Raw genomic sequence first — 12686 nt, 5'->3', positions numbered from 1 at the left:
AGTCCACTCCGGTACACCTCCTTAGTTTACTATCCCTAAATATCTTCGAAATGCTTCATTCTTCTGCTTCGGTAGAACCTTGGTGAAGCCATCCGCGGGTTGCTGCTGCGTTGGGATGTAGTGCAACGCAACATCTCCTCTCTCCAGACTATCCTTCACGAAATGGTATCGTATCGAAACGTGCTTGGTCTTCGAGTTGAATCCTTCGTTTTGTGCTATACATATCGCGGATTGGTTGTCACAGAAAATGGGAATCGTTCGTTGTCCTTTTATCTCCTGCAACAGCTGCTTCCACCATAGTGCCTCTTGCGTTGTCCGGGAAAGTGCCACAAATTCCGCCTCGCACGACGACAATGCTACGGACGGCTGCCGCTTGACATTCCAGGACACGGCTCCTCCCATCGTGCTGAAGATGTAGCCCGTTGTCGACTTCCTATTTGTCGGATCACCTCCCCAATCCGCGTCTGTGTATCCGGTGAACTGAGGATCGCCGGCTCTGTTGTACTCCAAACGATGATCGATAGTGCCCTTCAAAAACCGCATAATTCGTTTTGTTGCTTCCCAATGGCGATGACCGGGGTTTCCGCTAAGCTGGCTGACCTTGTTCACCGCCAAAAGTATGTCCGGTTATGTTCCTTGAGCCAAGTAGGTCAGGCATCCAACTGCTTCCTTATAGGGAACGTTCCGCATCGCTTGAATCTCCTCTTCAGTACGTGCAGACATTGAATCATCCAGTTGTTCTCCGGGATCTGCAGGGGTTGCTCCAGATCTACAATTCTCCATATTGAACCGCTTCAGAACTTCTTCAGAACTGCTGGTCGAGATGTAGTGTGCCTCCTTTCCGGTCCCGAGTGACTCGCAGTCCCAAGCATAACTTCGCCGCTCCAAAGTCCTTCATTTGAAAACGACTGTTCAGGACCTCCTTCAGCTTCTTCTTCAAGTCCGGGTTGTTGGTGAAGATCAACAGGTCATCAACATAGATTGTCACGAAGATCATTGCTTTCTTGCTAATCTTGAAGTACACACTTCGAAAATTTCATGTAATTTTATGTCATTTAACGCCGACATATGACAGCGAGCAAAATGACTTAAAATCACGTATGCTTTTATTTTTACACGATATCAAAAATAACTGCTGTATTTTTACAAGAGAAGGCAAGCGAGAAATTCATCGCTCGAACATAACCTAGAAACGACCAAATACATAGCAGCATATCCCTTCCCGTTTCTTTCCAAATGCTCGTATTAACAACGCACGATTTACATCAACTATGCTTTATTCACGTAGGTAATTGGATACTTACAAAATAGTATTATAATGAGGCTGATTAAAAATAACACACCAGAATACAGGATGCAAACTCTGTAGCAGTGATTTTCGTTCAAGCGATGCTGCAGCCGGTGCTGCCAGTGGTGAGCGCTTGTAGGTTTTGCCCTGTTGGGATGAAACATTGTCGTTCAGCACACTTATTTCACTTGACATATTAATTATTTTTAACAAGAAAGAAGAGTTAATTGCCTTACTTACTATAAACTTCTCCATAAGTCGCGACACTACAGACATGTTTTAGTTTTCAACTTGTTTACATCTGACGCTAAAATTGACGTTTCACAGGCGTGAGAGTGCGTTAAATCACAAATCCTGTAAAATTCTGTTACAATACCTTGGAAATCATGCATCGTTCTAAAATGTTAAATCAAAATGTGGTAAACTTCATTGCTCTCACATAAAATCGGCAAACCAGCTCAAGTTTCTTCTCTCGCATCATGTTTTACATAATTTTAAATCACCGTTTGGTTTAAGTCATGGTTGATTGTGTCAACTTTAGACATTGAGTCAACATGAAAAATGAGATTTTCTTAGTGTGAGTGTACCGTCGGTTGTCCTTCAAGAGCATCCGGGGGTAGGTCGCATAATGCCTCGGGCGAGTTCGAGCTCCACTTGCGTAGTTCAAATCCTCCTTCGGCCATAAGAGATTGGACTTCGTCTCTCAGTATTTTCGCCTTTGCCACCGAATCCTCTCCCGAGAGAAAATCGTCCATGTAGAAGTCCTCCGTTACTGCCGTGGCTGCGTGCTCGTATTTGCTACCAACGTCATTCGCAAGTTGTTTGAGGGCACGTGTGGCGATAAACGATGATGGTGACAAACCATACGTGACAGTCTGCAGCTCGAAAATTTGAATTGGCTCGTCTTGATTGAACCGCCACAGAATGCGCTGTAGAGGCGTATCGTCTGGATGAATCCGCACCTGCCGATACATTTTGGCTACGTCCGCTACCAGAGCTATTGAGTGCTTGCGAAAACGAATCATGAGGTCAATCAAATCATCTTGAATGACCGGACCAGTGAGCAGAGCATCGTTTAGAGAGCAGCCAGTTGTCGTCTTCGCAGAGCCATCGAAAACCACCCGGACTTTTGTTGTTGAACTCGACTCCTTGAAAACGGGGTGGTGGGGGAGGTAGAAAACTGTTCGTCCTTCGTCCTTTACATCTTTCACCGTGCCAACCAGGCGCATGTGGTCCATATCCAGGTACTCTTGTAGGAAATCGCTGTACTGTCGGTGTAGATTTGCATCTCGATTCAAACGCCTTTTTAATTGACTAAATCGACGCAAGGCAGTGCTGATTGAATCGCCTATTTTCTCGTGGAATCCAATCTTCTTCGGATAACGTGCAACGTAACGGCCAGTACAGTCTCGCGTAATTGTGGCTTGGAAATGTTGCTCGCAATCTTCTTCTTCCTGGGAACGTAGTGGTTTGTCCGTCATCTCCTCAATGGTCCAAAATTTCTCGATTGCCTTATCCAGTGGTTCCGCAGTCGCCAGATGACAAGAAACCCTAGTGCTAGATCGTTCAGATTCACCAGCAGCTACCCAACCAAAAACGGTATTGACGAAGATCGGAAGCGTACTATCGAGCCTACGAACTTGAACCCGGCCACCATCGAGCAGATGAAAATCGCAGTAAAATTGCGAACCAAGTACCAGATCTATAGGTCCGGAAACGTGGAATTCTGGATCCGCGAGTTGCATGCCGGTTGGCAGTACCCATTTTGCCAATGGAAGAGAAGAAGACGGTTGATCAGCTGTGACCTCCCCCAGTACCAAAAAATCCATCGACAAAGAAAAGTCCAGAATTCGTGACGAGATGGACGCAGACACTTCGTGCGCTGTATTCCTCCGAGTTTGACCGATGCCAGTAATCTCCACCCGTTTCGCTCGCCGTGGAAGTTTGAGCAACTGACAAAGCCTTTCCGACATCAAATTTGCTTGTGATCCAGAATCCAACAGGCCTCGTGCCAGATGTGTCCTGCCCCAGTTGTCCTTGATTTTGAGTAGCACAGTGAGCAAGAAGACGTGTTTTCCAGGATGCTCAACCGCCATGTTGGTTGTGATAGATGCCAACGAGCTAGTAACAGTACCACCAGAGCCCGAAGCGTCGTCGGACGTCGTTGTTCCTGCGATATGCACCCCTTGTGCTGTCGAAGCTTCCGAATCAAACGTAGACGTAGAACCGGAACCAGGAAATCCAGGATGAAGCAACGAATGGTGCTTCTTGCCACAGGTTCTGCATCGATATTTGGAAGGACAGTCACGAGCCAAATGATTCCGACCTAGACAGTTGCTGCAAAGCCGTTTCGAGTTGGACAATTGTAGACGCTTATCGACCGGAAGTTGATTGAAAGACGGACATTGTACGATCGAATGTTGCTCACCGCAAGAGACGCAATTTTGGACCTTCCGCTCAGTCGCCGAGTTGACCGAGATTTTGGGAGGACGAGACCTGATTCCGCCCATCGTAGGTTGACCTTGTGCAGTTGAAACCTTTTGATCCACCAAGACTGCATCAAGTACCCTTGTCTGTTTTTTCAGGAACTCCAATAAGACGGCGAAAGACAGCTCAGCTTCATCAGATGCATGCTCCTCCCAGCGTTTTTGCGTGACGTCATCCAGCTTGGACACCATCAGATGAGTCAGCATTGCGCCCCAGCTGCTGGTACGCTCTCCTAACTGGTCCAGAATTTTGGTGTTGCGCTCGAAACAGTCGATGACGTCATGGATACCTATGGCCGACTCCTTCCTAATTTTCGGGAACTCGAACATGGCGTTCAGATGGCGTTTCTTCAGAAGATACCCGTTGGAGAACCGAGCGACCAAACCATTCCAAGCAACATCGTAATTAGCCTCGCTCATGGGATAAGAATCTACCAGTTTCAACGCATCACCTCTTAGAGACGCTCTCAAATAGTGAAATTTTTGGATACCACTTAGATCAGGGGAAGAATCGATCAGGGCCTTGAATGTATCGTGAAAGGGTAACCATTTATCAAAACTTCCATCAAACTCGGGAAGATTGATTTGAGGAAGTCGTACATAGGCATGAACATTTGTCGACTCCGACTGGGATACTGATAGAGAAGGCCCTTGTGTCGAATGCGTTTGCGTATTATGTGGTAATTTGCCAACTAACCCTGCCCTTACCTCGAAATACATTTCCTCGAAATTTTCCCTGACCTCTCGATGCGCCTCCATGTTTTCCTCGTGGTCGTCCGTTTCCTCGATGTCTGCTTGTGCTTCCTCGAACTCGTCCCATTTGGCCTCCAATTTCTCCAAACGAAACCGTATTTGATTCTCGTCCGCTGCCTGACTGCTGGCCAAGAACTTTGCAGTACGTTTCAGGAAGTCCACAATGTTGTCCCTGACGTGGATTTTGGCTTTCAGCTTCCTCCCCATGGCGAACAGCGTTTTCGATGATGGCAGAGCGTCGAAGTATCAGGAATTGGCCTGCGAATGTACGGGGCAAAGCGTGGAACCTTTCCAAGAGAGATTTATGGATTTGGACAGGTACTCACCTGGTGAGCCTGTCAATTAGGCCTTGTACAAATTATCTCTCTGGAATCTGCTACAACTCCTTCGAACAAATCCGAAATGCCAATCACCAGTACAAAAGTGTAATCTGCCGTTGAAGCGCCAAAATTGCCACGAGCACGTTGACCAGAGCCGATTCTGCAAATATGGCACAAGCGGAGCACCCTTCGACACACCAGTAATGAAATAGGACAGGTACTCACCTTGTGAGCCTGTCTTAATAGGCCTTGTATTTTTTATGCACACCGCAGCTTTCACAGAAACGTTGATTTCCGGTTGACGATTAGGATTCGTCCCAAGTTGTTCCAAGGCCGATTGGTCCAAATGCACGGTAGAAGTCCGTGTCGCACCACCAAATCGTCCAAGATGACACCAAAGAATCGTTGAGTCGTCAACGATAAGATTCCGACACGATTGTCCTGGATTCCGATCCGGATTGGTTCCAGATCCCGTTGATCCGTTCTCAGCCACCAAGTCCACGCCCGAAGTAGTACCGAGAGGGGCAGAAAATGACCAGGTAGAGATGAAAACTTTTTGATATTTGTTGGACAGGTACTCACCTTGTGAGCCTGTTCAACAGGCCTTGAATGCTGATTCTCTACCGGCTACTCCAAAGAGTCCCAATGGCGCCCTCAAGCCTACTTGAAACCGCCAAGTGTTGCAATGGCGTAAGTCCTTTGTACCTCAAATCAATGCACCAAGTTGCAATGATGGCGTAATGGCGTAAGTCCTTTGTCCGTTGACTCAAAGAAGGTCCAACCGACGCCGTTCCTTGGAACACTGATCCTGGTCACGGCACCAATGTTGTGACTTTAACCAAGTGTTCCACCAGAGATTCCTGTGATCGTCTAGGTTTTCCAGGATCCGGAGTCTGTATTGCCCAGGCGGGTATGTAGGTGTTCCGGTTTCAAGAAGCGTAGGTTCCAGGTGCAGTGCAAGTTACAACGTTTACACTTTAAAACACTTTATTTCACTAACACTACATTTTTTAACACTCTACATAAAACATTTATTAACACTACAGACTATACATTTATTGGACTAAAATACTACAACTTAAAATTGGACTAGATGACGGTTGATCCTAGTGAGTTGGTGGCCGTACAGAGAATGATGATTCTAGGCGATCTCTAACAGTTTAAAAATGGAGCATCTGTAGAATTCAGGTACTCCACGCGCCAATTATGCTTGCCGTTCAGTATCTCCCTATCTATCTCACGCATTCTGCGGTCATCTCACTATATGAATAGAATCGAGTAGCTTGGTAGCCCTTGGTAGCCATGATGTCGCGGACTGTTATAATATTAGCTGTACGACTACAGATGATAAGCTAAAGCAAGATTGGACAGAGTATAAACACAAACAGTAACCTTTCGACTTCTCCGCATACCCGACAAAGATTCCTTCAACGGCTTTCGGGTCGAACTTCCGTCGCTCCTGCTTGGGCACGTGTACCATCGCCAAGGAACCAAAAATCTAGAGATGCTGCAACGTTGGTTTTCTGCCACTCCACACCTCTTCTGGTGTTTTTGCTTCTAACGACCTTGCGGGACTCCTATTTACCAGATATGCTGCGGTTGAAACTGCTTCTGCCCAGAACTTCTTTGGTAGCTTGGAATCATTCAGCATGCACCTTGCCTTTTCTACGAGCGTCCGAATCTTGCGCTCGGCCACACCGTTCTGCTGAGGAGTGTAAGGACACGTCGTTTGATGGATTATTTCGTCTCGCCGCATGCATGCTTCCATCGCCGCATTAACGAACTCGGTGCCATTGTCAGACCTCAAAATCTTCAACTTACTTCCGGTCTGCCGCTCCGCCATGGATTTGAAATTCTCGAACACATCTTTGACACCGCTCTTCGACATCAGGAAGTATGCGAAGACCTTCCGACTGGCATCGTCCACGAATGTTAAAATGTAACGGCTACCGCCAATCAAAGGTTCCTCTATCGGCCCGCAGAGATCCGTGTGCACCAAAACCAACAGTCCGTCTGCTTTCATTGTGCTGGATTGAAAAGGGTCACGAGCTTGCTTTCCTGTAGCACAGGTCACACAGTCGAATGCCGCTCCTTCCGAAGATCCAAATCGTCCACCATGGTTGCGAGTTTCTTTATGCCTTGCTGATTCAAGTGTCCTAGCCGCCTGTGCCAGATTTCCGCTTCTGCTGTCAACAAGGATGTTTCCGGTTTCTTGCAGTTGAGTCGATACAAACCATCCACCTCGGTTCCTGAGGCTATAACTTCTCCATCTTCATCGTAGACTTCACAGGAATCTGCCTTGAACGTCACCGTCAATCCTTTTCGGCAAATCTTGCTTACTGATAGGAGGTTGGCCGCCAAATCCGGGACATGCAGTACCTCCTGTACTTCGATGGGTCCTTCTTGCAATTCGAGCTTCACTAAACCTTTTGCTGTAGACATGATGCATTGGTTGTTCGCCGTGTCGATCGGATGGGCGAAAACTTCCTGCTTCGTGAAATTCTCCTCGCTTCTCGTCATGTGGGAGCTTGTCGCCGAGTCGAAATACCATTCGTCCGCGCCGCCCTTGCCAACGGCCAACATCGCGCACAAAGCCTTGTTCTTCGGTTTCGGATGAGCACTTGATTTCTGTTTCTGGGGGCACTCAGCTGCAAAGTGTCCGAGCTTGCTGCAGTTGTAGCACGTCTTGTCCTTCTTTTTCGCTACTGCCTTGGTTCTCCTGTGCTTGTGCTTCGTGTATAGTGCACCTTCACTTCCGGAGCTTGAAATCGGCCATTTGACGTCCTGCAGTATTTTCGCTTTGACCGTGTCTGCAGTCAACGCGAAGCCGGACGCCTGAAGTCCCATGACCATCGGATGATAATACTCTGGGAGCCCCTTCATTAACAACGACGTCAGCCACTGGTCATTCACCTCAAACCCTATTTCGCTGAGATCGTTGGCCGTGGTCACCAGGATGTCCACGTAATCCTCCACGGTACTGTGGTTCTCCAGCTTGACCGAAGTCAACCGGTCCAGCAACCCAAATCTTTGTATCAGCCCGTCGTCTTGAAATGCCTTCCGGAGTTTCTCCCATGCGTCCTTCGCACTTGTCGCGGTTTGAACGAGACTGAAGTTGTTCTTCTCCAACGTTAAACATATCGTCGCCAGCGCTCGCTCACTGGCTTCCGGATCAACTTGCTGGCCTTCCGCCGGCTGCACAGCTCTCCAGGTCCCTTCTCTGATGAGAATCATTTTCATTGAAAACGCCCACGAGGAGTAGTTTTGACGGCCCTTGAGTTTTTCGATCGCCGGAAGATTCACTGCATTCCCGTAGGCACGAACTACACCACCGGTTCGCACACCGTCTCCTGATCCAGCCGCCAGGTCGCCTCCGGATCCGGTTGCACCGCTTCTAGTCGTATTCGTCCTACTGCTGCCTGGACCGCTTCCGCTCGAACTCTGTCTTTCTACGTCCCTCGGAATCATGGCTTCTTTCTTTAACGAACAAACTTGTCTTGATGAACAGGAACAACGATTACTTCAAGCTATGGCCACGTCTCTGGGCCCATAACCACTTGTGAGACAATGAATAAAAGAACGTCTAGTTCGGTAAGAGCTTGAACAAGTAATGAAAATTTATTCTAACTAATTACTCCTGCTAAACAATCAGGTTGCTAGGGTACCCTAAGTGAACTACATACAAAGGGTAACTACGTTTCTCAACAAATCTTCGCCTATCGTCATTACATTACAACCTAGACGGACCTGGCGTATTCGATTCCACCTGCCAGCATGTACCATGAGGTCGCCATTCATCGCTCATTTAACGGCATTTTCGTAGAGTTATATGACATTAAAAAGCAATGGTTGCGAATATTGCACTTTAATTTACGTTAACAACTCAACAATTATGTTGTTACTATAGAAAAAATATAAAACGATTGTAAAATATGTTTTCAACCGAAAAAAATAAAAATCCAAATGTGTTATCACTTGGCTCCTATTACCGCTCATACATCCATTCACCTCTCATAATGGATCCATTCACCGCTCACTGGATTATTTTTTCATGGAATCACAGAAACTATTCATTTATAAAAACAAAATAACTTTTATTTACCAAAGTATTGATGATTCATGACGTTCAGTTCATCCTGTTTTGTCAAAGTGGAACCTTTAACGGATTTTACCTGTTGGATATTTCTTCTGCTGTTTGGCCTGAACAGTTCCCATGTTGTCCTGCAGCGCAGTGTGAAAAATATTTTTTTGAGAACGTGATTTTAGATACACCCATATAAAAATATGGTAAACGAAAGTTTTTTGATGTGGCAGCATGTTACATTCACTTTTGTTACGATACTTTACTAACATTTGATCATTTTTGTATTGTGGTACCTTGCATGAATACACACCTTGATAGATTGAGTAATTACCGGTCATCTAGGCAAGTCATGTTTAGAGTGTTGTTATTCTGGGCAGAGCGGGAAAGTGCGAGACATTCAGAGTAACCGGAGTAGCCGAGCTGAGTGGTGGAGTCGGTAAGAGTGAGTAATTCGAGTGTGTGTTAGAAGTCCGGGGAATCCCACAATGAGCGGTGAATGGCGACCTCACGGTACTTTGTTTTGGACGCATTCACCAACAGTCTAGGAGTCTAGCCTTTGCTGCTTCGCGTTTAAGGCGGGTGTACAGTTCTGCCACCGTTCCAAGTATTCTGGCGATAATGTCCATGTCGTCCGCAAAGCACACAAATTGACCGGAATTTGTGAAAATCGTACCCCGGCTCGTCGCATTAGGTCACCTTCCAAAGCGATGGTAAAGAGTACCCAGACAACCAGGAGTCGCATAAGGATGTACACGTTACATCGTATAAAGTACCATTTTAAGTCACCATCGCATATATGTACAGTTAATGTACAATTGTCATCGCATATGATGCTATTTTATGAACTTATTGCGATGTATCTGTAAAACTCGTATAAGCATACATATCAAATTATATAAGGCATGACTACATCGTAAGAATTCCAAGATTTGCAGAACGTGAAACATATATGTATTACATCGGACTATGTCTAAATTAAGTCGCATAAGGTGACATTTTCCAGCATCTTCTACGGAATAAGTTGTAATAAGAAAAAAGTTGTACATCCCAAATCGCCTCATGTACATTTTTAATCGAAGTACAAGGCAGTAATCATATTCGAAGATTTGCACAGTGACGCGAAGGGTTTCGAAGCAAAAATGCGTGAATATTTACGAAAGCGAAGATTAATCAAATCCCGAAAAAGTGGAGCCTATAGTCGATTGTTGCAACGATATAGAAAAAAGTGGAAGCAAGTCGGATGCGGTAACATAGCAACCAGTGAAGTATCGGAACCGGTCGACACGCAGAATAGATCCCCGCGGCGGCTTCCATCTGAGCATGAGTTCCGAGAGGAAACGCCAGTTATCAACGTTGAAGAGTTACCGACTGTCCCAAACGAAAATCATGCCGCATCGTACAGCAGAAGTTGAAAAATCTGTTTTCGTATTAGTCTCATTTTTTTAATCATCGCAAAAAATTTCAGCTGACGGATCTCATCTCACCTTGAATCTTCGAGACTGGTCATCAGAATTTCACATCCCTCAGGTCGCACTGACATCCCTACTTGGAATCCTCAACTCTCGCCTGGACTTGCATTTGCCAAGCGATGCCCGCACAATCATGAGAACACCTAGAAACATTCATATTGTGGAAATGCCAGATAATGGGCGGTATTGGCACCAAGGGCTTGAAAACTGTTTACGAAATGCCTTGGTTCTACTTGACCACCCTTTGACCATATCATTGAACATTAACATTGATGGTCTACCGGTTCACAAAAGTAGTACCAAAAACTTTTGGCCAATCTTGTGTAATATCCATGAGATTCCTGATATCCCACCTATGGCAATTGGAATATACTATGGAATCAGCAAGCCAAAAAGTGCTACAGAATTTCTTGATCCGTTCATCAACGAGCTGCTCCCAATCTTAGAATCAGGGCTGGCAATAAATGGTCATCTCGTATCAGTGCAAATACGTTGCTTTATTTGCGATTCACCTGCTCGATCATTTATCAAAGGAGTCATGAATTTCAACGGTAAGCACGGCTGCCTTAAATGTACTACGAAAGGAATATATTCTCATGTCGCTTGTACAGTAATATATCCACAAATTGATGCACCACCTCGAACCAATGTGCAGTTCCGACAAAAAGAATATCCCGAGCACCAACGCTGCGAAACACCATTGACTCGTTTGCCAATAGACATGGTTGAAGACATCATCGTCGCGGACGCCCTCCATCTATTGGAGTTGGGAATAATGCGAAGGTTGTTGAACGGTTGGCGTACAGGATCAATGACAAAACGTGCTAAGTGGAGTAATATCGAAAAAACAGAAATATCTCACTTTCTCGTGAATTTACGGTTTTCCAAAGAAATTCACCGTCGAATGCGTTCATTGGAGTTTGTGTCTTTGTGGAAAGGTTTGGAGTACCGTAACTTTTTGAATTATGTTGGAGTGGTACTGCTCAAAGATTATTTATCTGAAAAATACTATCAACATTTTCTCATGTTGTTCTGTGCAGTTAGAATTTGTTCAACTGAAATGTATACAGATCTGTTACCGGTTGCCAAAGATTTGTTGAATGATTTTATACATGAGTACAAAAAACTGTATGGCATAGAATACCTCACGAGTAATGTTCATAATTTGTGTCATTTAGTCGATGAAGTGGCCACTGGCCAGGTTCGGGCCTCTTAGCACATTGTCTGCGTATCCCTTTGAAAACTATCTCCACACAATCAAAAAAATGCTTCATGCAGGACCCCTACCCCTCAATCAAATTGCAAATAGATTAACAGAACTCATCAACAGTAAAACTCCCATTATTATAAAAAAGGCATGTGATACTAAAGCTAAAGATAGAACCAATAAGTCAGTACATAAAACAGAATCCAAAGTGACTATTAATCTAACAGACTTTGTGTTGGGAACTGATTTTGAGGATAAGTGGATTCTTACCAAAAATTTTGATATTGTTGGAATAGAAAATGCAGTTAAAAGTAATTCGGATTGGAAGATAAAAGGCCGAGCAATTCTGAAGAAGTTTGATTTTTTCGATTTTTTTTTTTTTTTCCTCCCCTGTTGGGGAAATTAAGCCACTGCGTCCAATAGGCTGAACTTTTGTGGCATGTCCCGTTTTGATATTCGCATCTAGCCAGCTAATTACCATGTGTCAAGTAATCAGCTACTGCCACGACGCGTCGTCTCCCAGTCAGGTGCAATGGAATTAATAAACTCCAAGACCTTCCCAGGTTTTGCAGACCAGATCTCACTGGGTTGCAAGCAACCACTATTTAGAAATCTTTGCCTGCGCGTGTATAAAGCACCACAACTGCAAAGCAGATGTTCCGAGGTTTCACGTTCCGTATTACAGAAACGACAGATATCACTCTGAATATGGCCAATATTTTTCAAGTGATACCTGCTCGGGCAGTGTCCAGTTACTAGGCCAGTGTATGTACATAGAGCTCTCTTGTTGAGCTCTAAGAGCTTTTTGGTTTTAGAAGCATTTGGTGTTATAAATCGTTTTGACTGATTGCAATTTTTGACGTCCATCCAATTGGATATCACCCTCTGCTCAGCCCAGCGTTTCAGGTCAATTTTAATTGTACAGTTTGATATACCACAGAATGGTTCTGGACCAGCAAACTGTAAATTGGAACCACTTTTAGCAAGCTCGTCTGCCATTTCATTTCCTTCAATGCCACAGTGACCTGGAACCCAGTATAAGTTTACTGAATTCCCTTGGCACAGCCTGCGCAGTGAAA

At 45.2% G+C, this 12686-nt stretch overlaps 2 protein-coding genes across 2 annotated transcripts; both read right to left on the bottom strand.

Moving 5' to 3' along the window:
- Positions 1 to 21: 21 nt before the first annotated feature.
- LOC134286360 (uncharacterized) lies at positions 22 to 543 on the bottom strand. The gene has a single exon (XM_062847972.1). The coding sequence runs from the start codon at positions 541 to 543 to the stop codon at positions 22 to 24; it is 522 nt and encodes a 173-aa protein (XP_062703956.1).
- A 262-nt stretch (positions 544 to 805) lies between these two features.
- LOC134286359 (uncharacterized) lies at positions 806 to 4734 on the bottom strand. The gene is made up of 3 exons (XM_062847971.1): positions 4483 to 4734; positions 1876 to 4296; positions 806 to 1012 (listed from the first exon to the last, which is right to left on the bottom strand). Exons 1-3 carry the CDS (start codon positions 4732 to 4734, stop codon positions 806 to 808), a joined length of 2880 nt encoding a protein of 959 aa, XP_062703955.1.
- Between the last annotated feature and the right edge of the window lie 7952 nt (positions 4735 to 12686).

This window comes from Aedes albopictus, chromosome 2, assembly GCF_035046485.1.
Source record: "Aedes albopictus strain Foshan chromosome 2, AalbF5, whole genome shotgun sequence".
Lineage (NCBI taxonomy): Eukaryota > Metazoa > Arthropoda > Insecta > Diptera > Culicidae > Aedes > Aedes albopictus.
This window is presented reverse-complemented; position numbering and strand designations above follow the sequence as displayed.